Source organism: Salvia miltiorrhiza, chromosome 7 (genome assembly GCF_028751815.1).
Source record: "Salvia miltiorrhiza cultivar Shanhuang (shh) chromosome 7, IMPLAD_Smil_shh, whole genome shotgun sequence".
NCBI classification, from domain to species: domain Eukaryota; kingdom Viridiplantae; phylum Streptophyta; class Magnoliopsida; order Lamiales; family Lamiaceae; genus Salvia; species Salvia miltiorrhiza.
In genome coordinates, this window is record NC_080393.1 from 58,393 (window position 1) to 74,200 (window position 15,808).

Below are 15,808 nucleotides of genomic sequence, written 5' to 3' on the forward strand. Positions count from 1 at the left end.
AATATTAATTTGATGAACTTTTCAGGTCAACTATATCAATTTGACTATTCAAAAGTCAAGCATCTAATTAATAAGCCAAACACCAGATTCTTTCTTAGCATGCATCAATTTTTGGCCAACACAATGTCCAAATTGTGGTAATGTTTTTCTTCATGTTTCAAATTGGAAGTATCGGCTGAGGTTGCTTCCCAAGGAATTTGGCCATAATCCGGCTGCATATAGTTTTCAAGAACCTACCAACACGCCTTCTATAGATCCCAAACTTTGGAGCTTCTTCTTCCTCGTCCACGTCCACGTCCACTTCCTCGATCAAGAGTTTGTTGCCAAATATATGCAACACTTCGCCTACACTTGAAGAAATATACATAAACAGCATGAACTTTAGTAAGGCTAGCTATAATTCACTTTGATGGTGAAGAGTGGCTTCCTAAAATTATCCAACGTAACATACCATTTTTTATGTTTAAAACCCTTCCATTAATTAATTAATTTAATTTTGAGTGAGTGATTAGATTGATGACATCCGATATGATTTGTCAATTTCATATATCGTGTAAACTATCCACTTTCAAAACATGTAAAAAGAGTGAAAAAAAGGGATAAAATATATGTTTTGGTGGAGCCGAAGCAGCACACCTGCTGATAGCAAGCCAAAGATGACATAGAGAAAAGGGGTAGCCCTGTCGGGGAAGACGGCGGCGGCGAGAGTGGAAACGGCGGCGTAGCCAGACCAGACCAAGAAAGGCTGTGCGACGGAAGCAAAGCGGCCAGTCGTGGGTGATCGGAGCAGGGCGACGTGGAGCAAGTATTGGAGCATGAAGCTCGAAACGGCGACGTACATTGTGGTGGGGTGTGCAGTAAATGGATCGTTGGCTCGGTATCTCAGCTGCAAGAAGGCAGTGAGTTGAGGAATTATGGAGGAAGTGAGTTGGTGGAAGGAATCGGCAAACTCATGAGACATTCAACTCAACTCTACCAAATTTCCAATAATTATTATTACTTCATAAACAAAAGGAAGGAGCGTTGGAGGTTTTATAGACCAAAATCATTCCCAACCTTGAAATTTAATATTGAGAAAAGATCATTTGCTGGGTTATCTCATATACTTTTACATTTTATTTCATTAGATTATGTTTTAGCTCATGTCAACCTTATATGTGTATGGTATGGGAAACAAAAGCGAGCATGGACCGAGTAAGGGCACTCTACCATCGAATAAAATGGTGACACGTTTCAGGTGCACGAGGATATTCATAAAAGGCACGTGCCAGCCTCACTCCTTCGCATCCCAAAACAAGTGCGCACCATAATTTTATAACACAGATATTACTATTCTACGCAACTTTATTATTTTACTCTATATTTGAATGTAATGTGTTCATATTGATAAATAATAGAGTGGACTAATGCATGTTGAAATTCCGTTAAATAATAGGCTTTGATGAATGATACCTGGGCACAGTTATTCAAAGAGGCCCAATTTCAGCCCAATAACATCTGCATTGGATCATACATGTCAATCGCGGGCCACAAATCATGAGGTAAGATCGTTGGGCTTGGCCCACTAGGTCTGCTATTTTATTTACGCATGCAGCCTTGCTTAGATAAAAAGCTAGGGTTTGTTAACTTAAATCACAAATCTAACCCCTACCTCCTTCAGGCCTTTACTAGCTACAAGTTTTTTTTTTCTAATTTATTTAATTAAATGCGAATTTCATTTTTCTCATAATAAACCAATTGATTGTGTATACTTTTAGATGTTTTTCATCAATAATTATATATCTAGATTTTTAATTATAATTAAATTGGTAGAATTATAAAAAGATATTTTAGCACCTTAAAATAACAAATATTCTAATTATACTAATTAATAATTTATTTGCTTGAGTACTTTTAAACAAACACTTAAAATTTGAATCCTAACATTTTCTTTAGTATTTTCCGAACACAAATAATAATAAAAAAAAAGATCTGCATAAATGTTTTCCTCATAATCACAATCCTAGAGATAAAAGAGAGATAAAAGAGCCCTAAATGCTTTTTTGTCGACTATGAATTTACACCCAAAATGTATTTCTCCAGAAGTTAAAACATAATGAGAATGACGACTACATATGCACCATGATCATAGTAAGTTAAACAAAAAAGATAAGAGAAGAAGTAATTGAAAAACAAAAAACAAAAAAAGATGCCATAGAAAGAGAGAAACAAAGCTATTACTATACATGAAACAAGCTCAACATATACACGTAAGCAGCTCCCATCACAAATCTAAAACCCCTCTTCACACAGAGGAGGCTCACAGATCAGCTAAAAATGTGCTCAAAACAATATTGCACCGAACACAAAAATTGAAAGAATGGAAACAAAGAGATCCGTCCCGACTCCACGGCAACCTGATGTTTCACAACAGAATCATTGCAATGTTCGAAGAAATAATCAAAATGAGACGATTCGTTCAGAGAGGTACGCACCAGGATTACCTAAATTCTGCGATGTAGGTAGTGCAGGCAACGACATCTCTGCATATTTGAACAGATTTTATCAGAGAATGTGAGTAAATGAAAAGAATAATCCGATGGCTGCTAAATATTGTTTACCAGGAGCGCAAAGGGATATTGATGTGATGGACGATGATGATGGCCATGGTGCTGCAATATTGTCCCGCAAATCACAAGTGAAGCTGAAGCCTGACGAATTATAATATATCATGTCTGCAGGAAGGCTTCCGAGCAAACATCCTGCACCAGGTTATACTTTCCTTGTTATTGTTGTTTAGATTGGTCAGCACAACATTAATTTAATAGCACACGACAACTATAATTCATGTACAATGGAAGACGACAGAAAAACATGACAGATAGTTGAAAGCATTGAATGGCCTGAATTCCTTTAGTGTGGTCAACAAGCGGAAAGGTTAAACTGAGACGATAGAAATGGTTGACAATATCAATTATTTTGGCTAATGGTTTAGATGTAAGCAATAGGTCTCTTTTAAAAAACTTCATAGGTTTTCTTGAATCAAGTTCTAGGACATCAGATGAAATAAGTTAATCCAAATTTTCTTATCTACAAGTTAGTTTAAAAAGCAACTCCCAAAATAGAATAAAAACCTTCAACTATGTTTGAAGAATACTCACAGGGGACGTTGGTTTGGTGTAGGGGATAGAAAAAATTGATAGGATAAAGTAGGATGAGGTTGGATTGGATTAAGTCGAATTATTTTATCAATAATGCCTTATCACACAAACCAAATGCCTTCATAGGGTTTTAGTCATCACAAATGAAGAACCTGTGATCATACGACAACTATGGCTGAAGCAATCATACGTCTTCTACTATATGATGAGATAATACTGATGAGATGCAATTTCAATTATAAATATAAAACATGATAAACATAATATTTGGAAAAATAGACCATAGAACGGGTGGCTATGAGTACCTTCTTGTCCATATGCTGCTCCAGCAAAGAAAAACAGAGAAACAGATATAAGAAAAAACTCATTAGCATTGCCAACAACATCAGTGTAAGAAACTGCATAGTGGAAACAATTCAGATTCACACCTTGGAGACTAAAATCTTTTAAGTCCACGTCACAAAGTTCATAAACATTTGTCATCACTCCAGCCTTCTGTAGCATGGCGCCGAACATGGTTGCGCATATAATTGCTTGCTTGTTCGTTATCAACATTTGCTTCTGTATCCCAGCTATGTAAGTATTCAGTGAGCTGCAACATGATGGACTTGGTGCAGCAACATTGCGGCATGCAGCAATTACCTCTGTTGGTTGTTTCATATCTAAAGGACAAGCTGTATATCAGAAGGAAATGATTAATAAGTAGATGTCATACAACTAAGAAACGTAACAGCTTATAAACCAATATGAAAGTGAAAAAATGACTCTCAATCAGCTTCATACAGTCTAGAGTCTAGGCACTGGATATATTACATAAACTTTAGAAGGTGCACATGGAGAGGACTCCTTTTGCATGATCACAAACCATGATAAAGAAATTAAAGATCTGTGTTGTCGTCGAACTAACCAATCAAAGAATCATATCCACTAATATGGTAAATCTGAATTTTATATGCATTGTGAGAAATTGATCTACGTGCAACTCAGTTAACCATGCACTCTATCATTGCATCTACCTCAGTTTTCTACTCCAGAAATGGTTCAAATAAGAAACCTTTTACTACAAGGACCCGCGCAAGCATAGTAATATACATAAGCAGATACACACCTTTGTTAACCTTGCAGGCAGACAATATTCTGAATGCTTTGTTTGCATTTTCATGAGGAAGTTTCCTTGAAATCCATGAGACGACCACTCCTTTGCAATCACTAATTATGTCAACATGATTAGAAAGTCCAACTGCATCTTTATTATCATTCATGTATGATTGAACTCCAGATAGTTTGAGTGCAGCCTCCATAATAACTGGCTGACAAATCGACCGACAGCATTCTTTAAGAGGATCAATTGTGCTGCAAGCATCTAATAATTTGCTTGTATTCACTGTTTTCTCGAAAGTGGTTATGTCCTTCACAGGACATGAGCCACCAGTCAGATTTGTAGATTTTGCAGAGCATATAATCGGTATTGAATTGTTTGCTCCTCTGCTGGCTAATATACTGACAATATCTTTAAAACAATCATCTGCAACTGCGTTTTGTAAAACTAGATTATCAGAACTGGTACTATAGAATCCCTGGAATATGTGGAGCAAGCTATTGAACTGCGGGCAGCATATAACATTTGCTACTACTCCTGCTAATGGCTGGATACAGTCGGATGCTGTTATCTCCATGATACCCGAAATGGCAGAAAAATTTACGGGGCACCGGCCAGTCAAGACTGGCTCATAGGTGGTTGGATAGGTGGGATACATTGGCGGCAAAGAACCACCCGGAAACGAATAATGCGGAATAACAGCAGGTGATACGTCAATGGGTTTAAAAATACCACTTTTAGGAGGGCTAGCTAGCAAAGATGCTGAAGAGACCTCACTGGGGGTTGGCGTCTTCAGAGCCAGCACATCACTGATGCTACACAGCCAGATAGCAAACTGTAGTAACCAATAACACCAAGAGCCTGCAACCAGATGAAACATGAATTAACAATTGCAACATTTTAAGTTGTTGATTGTTTAATAATTTCAACAAATTCAGGTACTATATAGCATCGCACCATCATTTACAAAAGCCATCCCACGATCGCGATTTTCAAGACAAATACTTCATATTATCAAGTCTTTCACATCATAAGCAATTTTTAAGAGGCAAACTAGCAGATGTTGGGAAAGAAGCATGAATTTCTTATACTAGTTGCAAAGGTCATGCCAATTAGATGGTTAAGACCAACATTTTGCAGATAAAGACAATATCTCTTACCCTTGAGCCGCGTAGCAGTTTTAAAACCATCCATAACACCCCCTAACCGTCAGGCAACATGGAGAATTGTGATTTAACCTCCAGGATAGTTGACAGTTATAAATAAGAATCAGTACACTGATATCTGCAAAACAATTACAAACACAACAGGTTCAAACGAAAATAGAAACACAAAATAATAAAAGCGGAAACAAGATGCGGTAAACAACTAAGTCAGACAGCATAGACCAAGATCTGCTATCCGAAATGAAAATTCATTTTGTCACTTCTACTCTTTTCAGATAATTATCCTTACTCTTCAATCTACCAAAACCCCTTATTTTCAGCCTTGCATAAAGTCATTTAATGAAACTCTTGAATAGCTCACATATAATGAGAAGTAAAAAAATAAAAATAACTGCCCTTTCCAGTACCAAGATTCGTCCTCTATCCAAATTTTAGCCGAACAAAGAAACAATCTTTCTTAAATCTTACATTTCAAGTCACAGGAAACCCCCAAAAAAGAATTTAAGGAAAAAAAAATCAAGCTAAAGCACAAACCAGTTTATACATCACACGCAAATTCAGAGAGGAGAAACAAAACCAGAAACTTCAAATCAGCACATGAGATTATCGGAAAAAGAAATAAAAAAGATAGCAAAAAATAACTTAAGCTTCATCAGTCTATTCTCTCACATCTCATTATCTTCAAAAATCCTCACTTCTCAGACAAAATCAGGAAAATCCACAACCCTAAACCACAAGAGCTGAAACACTTCCCCCAGAAACAAACTCAAAGCACAAAATTAGAACTAAAAATGCAGCCCAAACACACCACACAAGATCCAGCCCTAAACACCAACCCCAGTCACTCACAACAAACACCTCAACCAGCTACTACCAAATCAACGCAAATACACACACAAACAACTAAAACTGCGTGTCCCAGCTGAAACAAAATGCGCCTCCCCCAAAATACCTGGAGATTCCGAATCGGCAGAAATTCCCGAGATCACTCGTCATAAATGAAGCAAATTCAAGGCTTCAAAACCACCCACCACGAATCCATGTAGGAAATTAGCTGAAGCCGCTCCTCACTGACAAGAGAAAAGGAGGCGAAAAGGCAGAATACCGAAGAGAAATTTGGGAAAGTTGAGCTGAATGATTATGGGGATAAAGTGTGAAACTACAGCTGAAGCTTTTTCCTCTTTGCCTATGGCCTTCTTTTTTGTTTTTATTTTATTTTTTCCTCGTTGTTTTTATATTCTCTTTGTTGTTTTAATTATTTAATGTATATATTTCTTGTTCTTCGTCGAAATAATTACTGTTATGAAAAGTGGTGGGGGGCCATCTAACCACTACCTTTCGCCACACATGGCCTCTCTATGGCCCACCAAAGTGGGCCCTTTCAGATCTACTTTGGCCCATTTTTATTGGGCTTTCAAGCCCAACATTAAAGTAGTATTTTGTTAATCTGTAGCTGTAATGTATCTGGACAATAAGCCCAATATATTTATACATAAAATTTGAACAATATTCCTCTAATAAAATTTTATATATCTGCCACCAAACATGAATAATTTGGGTCTTGGTTGATTAAAAGCTCATGACTCCCTAGGCCTAATATAATGTGACTTCCCAGTTCCCTAATAGAAAAGGTTGTTTTCCTATTTCTTGTACCTATAGTCTAATTAATATTAGTTTGACCTACAAATACAATCTAGACATTGGTTGAGCTAGGAATGATAGACTTTAACTCAGCTAGTTCAAATTATTACGATGAAAATGATAGGAAGAGAATTAGTGAAATAATTTGGTTAATTACATGATATATTAAGTTATATTATAGTACTATATTTTATATTTAATGAGCTATTACAATGTATGTGATTCGCATATATTAATGTCATATCGGATATTGAATTATATCACAAACTGGCTAATACATATATTATATATGCATATCACGCGTGTCTTGATAAAGTGGAAGATATGAAGTGAAATATACATAAAATTTCAAATATTGGATAAATTATGATCATAGCTTAATATGTCATTAATTATCTTTACTAATCATTGTGTCACCACCCAAAAGAGCAATCTCTAGATAGCTATATTGAGATATGAGACCACTTCTCGTGAAAAATAGCATTTTTTACTGAAATATAATCATATATATATATATATATATATATAGCTACATGAAACATGTGTGGTAAAGCAATATATAAATTTTACAGTTTACTATATTGTACATTATTTATCGTTTTAAATATCAATTTACTGTGTCATATTATCGATGTTGTTAAGAATAAAACTATGAACCCTTGAAAAAAATCAACTAAAGTAAAAAAAATATATTAGTAGTATAGTATGTGTATGTGTGTGTGTTTTAGGAGAGTGAAGGTAAATTACCTGAAGAAGTGAGCACAAGGATGTTAGTAACCTAATTTTCACTCAATATGCTTGACTTATAAATTGATAACCCAGCAATATAGCTCAACAATTTCTTTCAATTTTATTTTACTTTTTTAGAACAAGTTGGCTCAAAATTCAGACAGAAAGATAAGGACAAATATCTGTATTTTCTTAAGACGGCAAGTATGACTTTTCTCATATATTTGCATCTTTTTATTTCATATATGGGTTTTTCAAAGCAAAAGGTTGAATTGGTTTCATTTGGACAAATTAAGGGTCATATTTGGTTTTATTTTATATATTTTGAAGGGGAGAAAACGCAAACTTCCAATGACTTTTTTTTTCACTAAAACAAATCGGTCGGAAATGGGAATTAAGAATAGTGAAGATTCGACTCGAATTTTTTCCTTCCTACCAAAAAATATTCACTCAACCATCTAACATTTTTTTTATTATTATGTTGTATGCATTAGTTTTGTACAATTTTCACAACACTGCATCAAAAATTCGCAAGTGAAATTGTTGGACAAATTTTTACCAACCAAAAAATCACAACAATTTTTCATATCTCTTCTCAAATGAATAGAAAAAAAAATTATTCATCATGCTCCGAGGCCAAATTCTTCAACCGAGGAGGAAAATCTTCTTTCTAATCTAAAACATACGTGCAAAGACTCAAAGATCGAGTTTCATATATAAAAACTTCTATATATAGCAAAAATTAAGTTTGTAAAAAAAATAAGACCTCAGTCTGAAAGGAAACAGAAAACCAATTAAGCAACACGAACAAACAAAAGGGAAAAGGCGAATACAAATCAGTCAAAACTAATTGTTTAATAGTACAATCAATTAACCACAACAAAATTCCAAATAAATTATCCATTCAATCAAAATTCAACCTAAATATAATAAGTTGCCGAGTTTGAAAAACTATCCACAAATTCAACATTTTTTAATTTACTGGCGAGTACAACTATCTAGTGAGACTTGCAATTTAAATAGTAGTAGAACAAGAGCCTAGCTAATGACATTGTGCCTAACCCCAATATGCAAATATTTCTTCTATAAGTAATATAATTATATAGAGAGATCGAGTGTGATTGAGATAGATAGTGAGAGAGAGAATGGAGAGCAAGAGAGAAATAAAACACATACTGGTTGTCAAGTTCAATGAAGGTGCAACAGAGCAACAGATTGAAGAATGCATCAAACAGTTTTGCAACCTTGTTGATCTCGTTCCTTCAATCAAGGCCTTCAAATGGTACTCTACTACAATCATTCTAAATATATATATATATTTCATGCTCTTTTACAAATTAAATTACACTCGATCTCGAATAGGGGGGTGCTGGGGGGAGCTCCAGCACCCCCAACTATTTTTTTTGAAAGACTAAAATTGATGGTGGCATGCAGGGGCAAAGAGATGGGCATAGTAAACCTGAACCAAGGCTTCACTCATGTGTTTGAAGCAACATTTGAAAGTGCAGAAGACGTTGCAGCCTATGTTTCTAATCCAAATCACGCCAACTATGCAAGCTTGTTGATGCCTCTTGTCGAGAAGTTCGTCGTTCTCGATTTCGAGCCCGTCGGAAAACCCCAACCTTGAATTTAATACTCCTATGATGTAATTCCTATGATTTGGCTGTGCTTGTGGAACGTTTTCTGCTTGAAATAAATCAATAATGTAAGCGAGGTATGATACACTGTGATTCTAGTTTTTGTTCAAAATATGCCGAATTAATTACAATGGAAACTGGAAATGTAAGAGATAAGATTACAATGAACAAAGTTGAATTGGAATTACAAATAAAAACAAACTTGTGTTGAAAGAGAATGTTATGCAGAAATTATATTAAAGATACTAATGTAAAAAATATATTACTGTATATATATATATAGTTCATGATCACTAGGAAGGATCGGAAAATATGTTATTATAACCATACACATCGTCATGAACAATTGATAAATTTTTGTATTTGTATGCATCAATAATATAACCATAACTAAGTCCCAATTATTTGAATTCAATCAAAATTCAACCTAAATAAAATAAGGTGAGTCGGCTTCAAAAAACAATATATGCAGAAAATTCAACAGTTCACTAATTAATCTCGAGTGACAGCTAGAATGCTAATTATTAATTAAACTTCTTGAAAACATGGAATTTAAATAATACTTTTAATTAAGCTGTAATTAGAGCCTAATGGCAGTGGGCAGTTGTACTACCTAACCCAATAATTAGAATACCAAATATTTCTACTAGAGAGAGAGAGAGAGATGGAAGAGAGCAAGAGAGAAGTAAATCACAGAGTGCTTATAAAGTTCAAGGAAGGCGTAACTGAGGAAAAGATTGAAGAATGCATCAAACAGTTTTGCAAAACTGTTGATCTTATTGCTTCAATCAAGGACTTCCAATGGTACTACAATCATTCCACACATATTCAATTATTTATTTTTTTCAAATAATTTCCTGCTCTTTTACAGCATTAGCTTTTCTTCATATTAATGCTAGCTAGCAATGACTTTGCATATTGGGAAACTATTTAATCGCTATATTCGAGATTAGAGTTAACCTATTGTTCCAGGTTACCTTGATAACGTGTGCATTGTATTTTATTTGGATATTGAATTGTATTTGATCAGATATGTGATCTAATAATAATGACAGTGAATCTTGGACTCAGTTCAAATCCGTGGATCCAAATCATTTTTCTTGGATCTGAACTTTACAAAAAACAGACCCGATGAATCTAGATTGAATCTGGATTTATTTTTAAGATTTTTGAATTTGAATCTGGAGCAAGAGTTTTGAGATTCAGATCACTATACATATATTTTCATAAATAATATATCATTTTATTAAAGATAATATTTTACTTTTATCTTAATTTAAAATTTATTTATTTATTTATTTATTTATTTATTATTATTATTATTATCTTTTTTATTTGTATTCATTATATTCCATTATTTTTCTTTTTTTAAGGTAAAATAGAAGACACACACTTTGTTTCACCATTACTGAATATTGTGACGAAGATAGAGATAAAATTAATTTTAATGATATTGTAATTCATTTTCACCCCTTTTGTACTTATATACAATTGAAATAAGTATGTATTTCTCATTATATTTTATTCTTAACTTCTTTAGGATATTGACGATGTTGAAAGTAACATGAAAGACGTCTTTAAACAATTATAAAAAGTGATTGTTTCGATATGTTGCTGAACTACTAGTCTACTACTAATATGTTTACTTAGTAATTGATCATCAAATTCTTGCTTATTTTGAATTTTTTATAATATGTTTTGTGGATTATGTATTTTTGAATATTGTTGAAACTTTAAACAATAATTATGATTTTTGGTTAATTTATAATTTATTTTAAAATAGAAAAAAAATATGAATCTAGGTTTGGACCCGAGACCATGTGGATGTTATGGATATGAAATTGAATCTCATTTTAGATCCGGATCAGATCCGAACCTAAATAAAAAAATTCGAATCTGAATCTATGTTTTGTTTTATAATTTTAATTATGTTTTCGTGGATATTTTGTTTTTAAAATTTCCTAAAATTAAGCACTTAATTAATGGCAGGGGCAAAGAGATGGGCATCGTAAACCTAAACCAAGGCTTCACTCATATCTTTGAATCAACATTTGAAAGTGCAGAAGCCGTTGTCGCGAATGCTTCTAATCCACTTCACATTTATTGTGGAAGCTTGTTGAAGCCGCTAATGGAGAAGTTCGTTGTTATTGATTTCCAGCCTAAAAAACTCTATTAATTCCTAAATATTTTCTTGTATGTTTTCGGTCGTTATTTTCGGTCGTTGCTTGCTTGTTTTCTTGTAGTGAGATTTCTACTATTTTGAATATTCCGGTGTGGCAGCTCTAGATTGATTAATTTCTTGCCACGCATTTTGATGTAGATAGAGGCTGCTAGTGGTAGTGGTAAACTGTAACCCTACCTCAGAATACCAATTATTTCTATAAATAGTACTACTAAGGAAGAGAGTGAAGAATACCATTAAAGTAAATGTGTGTGTGAGAGGAGAGAGATGGAGAGAGAAGTAAAACACATGGTGTTGGCAAAGTTCAAAGAAGGCGTATCTAAGGAAGAGATTGAAGAATGCATAAAACAGTTTGCCAACCTTGTCGATCTTGTTCCTTCTATGAAGGCTTTCAAATGGTGCTATGTTCATTCTTATTTTTCTTCACTTCACACACACACATTAACACATACAACAAATAAATAATAACCTTTCAACCTTATGTAAAGATTCAATTAAATATGTATGAATTGGCGCAATTGTCTCTTTACTTGAAGTTGTGGTGTGGCAGGGCTAAAGAGCTGAGCATTGTGAATTTCCATCAAGGTTTCACACATGTCTTTGAAGCAATATTCGAAAGTGCAGAAGATGTTGGAGATTATCTTGCTAATCAAAATCACGTCGACTATGGAAATTTTTTGATGCCTCGACTAGACAAGTTCATTATAATCGATTTCGAGCCCACAAATGTCCAACCCTAAATTAGCAAGGGTGTGACTAATACTACATATTTATTTATCTAAGTAATTCCATTTATGTTGATCAAATAAGAGTTTTCATTTTGTTGACAATGTGTTCTCTAGTTGCACCTCTATTTCAAGAGTGTGGTCCTTTTGCTGCAAGTTGTGGAATTTTTTCTTGTAAAAGTTATATTGTCGAGATTTGATGTAAGTATCATACCTCAAATTTCCATTTATGTTTTTCAAATAAGAGTTGTTATTTTGTGGACAATGTGTTTTCTAATTGCACCTTTATTTCAATTGTGTTCCTTTTTGGGACAAATTAGATTCAATATATAACAAATTAGTTTCAATACATTACAAATTTTTTTGGGACATTCTGTATTTTTAAAGTATTTTTTATTAAAAGACGAGCATAATAGTAATTATAAAGATCATTTTCATATACTATATAGTTTCAATATATTACAAATTAATTTCAATACATTACAAACTTTTTTTTTGTCCTTTTGTACATTTTAGGCATTTTTTATTAATAGACAAGCATAATAGCAATAATAACGAATAATATTTTCATAAATTATATATTTTCAATAAATTACAAGCTAGAATCAATAATAATAAAAGACAAGCATAGTAATAATAGCAAACAAATTTTTTTTGGGCATTCCATCCATTTTAGGCATTTTCTATTAAAAGACAAGCATAATAGTGATAATAATGTATAATATTTTTATAGATTATATAATTTTAAATAACACAAGTATCCTTAAATTAATTATAAATGGAAGAATATAACAAGATAATCAACTTTTGTAAAACAAATTTCTTTTATAATATAAACATATATCTATATATTATAAAAAAGTCAAAATTTGGGAGGGGGCTTCAGCCCCCCAGCTACGCCCATGTATATATATATATATATATATATATATATATATATATATATATATATATATATATATATATATATATATAGTTCATGATCACTAGGAAGGGAAAATATGTTATTATAACCATACACATCGTCATGAACAATTGATAAATTTTTGTAGGGTTAATAGTGTTTTATGTCCCGAACTTTCAGTATTTTTCATAAAATGTCTCAAACTTTCATTTTCTCTTAATAAATCTTGAACTTTCAGTTTTTCCATAAAATGTCCCGCTATAAAAAATTCGATGACGAAAAGATGACAAAAAACTTCAAACTTTCAATCTTTTTCAACAATGGTGGTTTTCCTAATATGATTTTCCAGCAATGACGGTCCCCAAAGTATTTCATTCGACAAGATAAATCATCGTTTCGTCACCGAATTTTATATAGCGAGACATTTTATGGAAAAACTGAAAGTTCGGAACATTTTATGGAAAAAGCTGAAAGTTCGGGACATAAAACACTATTAACCTTGATAATATAACTAAGTCCCAATTATTTGAATTCAATCAAAATTCAACCTAAATAAAATAAGGTGAGTCGGCTTCAAAAAACTATGTATGCAGAAAATTCAACAGTTCACTAATTAATCTCGAGTGACAGCTAGAATGCTAATTATTAATTAAACTTCTTGAAAACATGGAATTTAAATAATACTTTTAATTAAGCTGTAATTAGAGCCTAATGGCAGTGGGCAGTTGTACTACCTAACCCAATAATTAGAATACCAAATACTTATTCTAGAGAGAGAGAGAGATGGAAGAGAGCAAGAGAGAAGTAAATCACAGACTGCTTATAAAGTTCAAGGAAGGCGTAACTGAGGAAAAGATTGAAGAATGCATCAAACAGTTTTGCAAAACTGTTGATCTTATTCCTTCAATCATGGACTTCCAATGGTACTACAATCATTCCACACATTTTCAATTATTTTTTTTTTCAAATAATTTCCTGCTCTTTTACAGCATTAGCTTTTCTTCGTATTAATGCTATAGCTAGTAATGACTTTGCATTGGGAAACTATTTTATCGCTATATTCGAGATTAGAGTTAACCTATTGTTCCAGGTTACCTTGATAATTTGTGGATTTATATTTTATTTGGATATTGAATTATATTTGATCGGATATGTGATCTAATAATAATGACAGTGAATATTGGACTCGGTTCAGATCTGTGAATCCAAATCATTTTTCTTGGATCTGGACTTTACAAAAAACGGACCCGATGAATCTAGATTGAATCTGGATTATTTTTAAGATTTTTGAATTTGAATCTGGAGCAAGAGTTTTGAGATTCAGATCACTATCCATATACTTTCATAAATAATAGTATATCATTTTATTAAAGATAATATTTTACTTTTATCTTAATTTAAAATTTATTTATTTTATTATTATTGTTATTATCTTTTTTATTTGTATTCATTATATTCCATTATTTTTCTTTTTTTAAGGTAAAATAGAAGACACACACTTTGTTTCACCATTACTGAATATTGTGACGAAGATAGAGATAAAATTAATTTTAATGATATTGTAATTCATTTTCACCCCTTTTGTACTTATATACAATTGAAATAAGTATGTATTTCTCATTATATTTTATTCTTAACTTCTTTAGAATATTGACGATGTTGAAAGTAACATGAAAGACGTCTTTAAACAATTATAAAAATTGATTGTTTCGATATGTTGCTGAACTACTAGTCTACTACTAATATGTTTACTTAGTAATTGATCATCAAATTCTTGATTATTTTGAATTTTTTATAATATGTTTTGTGGATTATGTATTTTTTAATATTGTTGAAACTCTAAACAATAATTATGATTTTATTTTTTATTTTTGGTTAATTTATAATTTATTTTAAAAGAAAAAAAAATATGAATCTGGGTTTGGACCCGAGACCATGTGGATCTTATGGATATGAAATTGAATCTCATTTTAGATCCGGATCAAATCCGAACCTAAATAAAAAAATTCGAATCTGAATCTATATATGTTTTATTTTTTAAATTTAATTATGTTTTCGTGGATATTTTGTTTTTAAAATTTCCTAAAATTAAGCACTTAATGGCAGGGGTAAAGGGATGGGCATCGTAAACCTAAACCAAGGCTTCACTCATATCTTTGAATTGACATTTGAAAGTGCAGAAGCCGTTGTTGCGTATATTTCAAGTCCACTTCACAGTGAAATTGCAAGCTTGTTGGAGCCGCTAATGGAGAAGTTCGTTGTCATTGATTTCCAGCCTCAAAAACTCTATTAATTCCTAAATTAAATATGTCACTAATTAAGTTTTTATTTATGCAAACTATCTATGTTTTCATGTCGATGGATCTTTTTGTTTCGTATATGCTTTCATGATTGCATTTCCTATAATTTGGTTGTGGAGCTTCTTCTTCTGAAATAATGCTATTGAGAAATGAACAAGTTTTCATACATACCTCATTTCGAGTGGCTTGATTTTGATTGGTGTTGTGGAGTGATTACGTCATTGATATTCGAATTTATGATTTTTTTTTTAATTGACAACTATTTATCTAAGTTGGGTTTTCATG

The 15,808-nt window shown here is 32.5% G+C and overlaps 3 protein-coding genes across 5 annotated transcripts; 2 read left to right on the plus strand and 1 right to left on the minus strand.

The window, feature by feature from the left end:
* Positions 1 to 2,164: 2,164 nt before the first annotated feature.
* Positions 2,165 to 7,821, minus strand: LOC130991201 (uncharacterized GPI-anchored protein At1g61900). Of its 3 annotated transcripts, none has more exons than XM_057915301.1 (8): positions 6,358 to 7,821; positions 5,400 to 5,523; positions 4,249 to 5,100; positions 3,569 to 3,814; positions 3,446 to 3,460; positions 2,601 to 2,741; positions 2,484 to 2,522; positions 2,165 to 2,396 (listed from the first exon to the last, which is right to left on the minus strand). In XM_057915301.1, the coding sequence occupies exons 2-8, from the start codon at positions 5,431 to 5,433 to the stop codon at positions 2,323 to 2,325; spliced, it is 1,401 nt and encodes a 466-aa protein (XP_057771284.1). In that variant the 5' UTR covers positions 5,434 to 5,523; positions 6,358 to 7,821; the 3' UTR covers positions 2,165 to 2,322. The 3 variants fall into 3 exon arrangements, with proteins under 3 accessions (XP_057771284.1, XP_057771283.1, XP_057771285.1); XM_057915300.1 differs by having other exon boundaries at positions 2,475 to 2,522; XM_057915302.1 differs by lacking the exons at positions 2,165 to 2,396; positions 2,484 to 2,522; positions 3,446 to 3,460 and having other exon boundaries at positions 2,601 to 2,756.
* Positions 7,822 to 8,733: 912 nt separating this feature from the next.
* LOC130991202 (stress-response A/B barrel domain-containing protein HS1-like) lies at positions 8,734 to 9,524 on the plus strand. Its single transcript, XM_057915303.1, has 2 exons — positions 8,734 to 9,057; positions 9,210 to 9,524. The coding sequence occupies exons 1-2, from the start codon at positions 8,921 to 8,923 to the stop codon at positions 9,400 to 9,402; spliced, it is 330 nt and encodes a 109-aa protein (XP_057771286.1). The 5' UTR covers positions 8,734 to 8,920; the 3' UTR covers positions 9,403 to 9,524.
* Positions 9,525 to 13,917: 4,393 nt separating this feature from the next.
* LOC130991203 (stress-response A/B barrel domain-containing protein HS1-like) lies at positions 13,918 to 15,691 on the plus strand. The gene is made up of 2 exons (XM_057915304.1): positions 13,918 to 14,146; positions 15,330 to 15,691. The coding sequence occupies exons 1-2, from the start codon at positions 14,007 to 14,009 to the stop codon at positions 15,514 to 15,516; spliced, it is 327 nt and encodes a 108-aa protein (XP_057771287.1). The 5' UTR covers positions 13,918 to 14,006; the 3' UTR covers positions 15,517 to 15,691.
* The last annotated feature ends 117 nt before the right edge of the window (positions 15,692 to 15,808 follow it).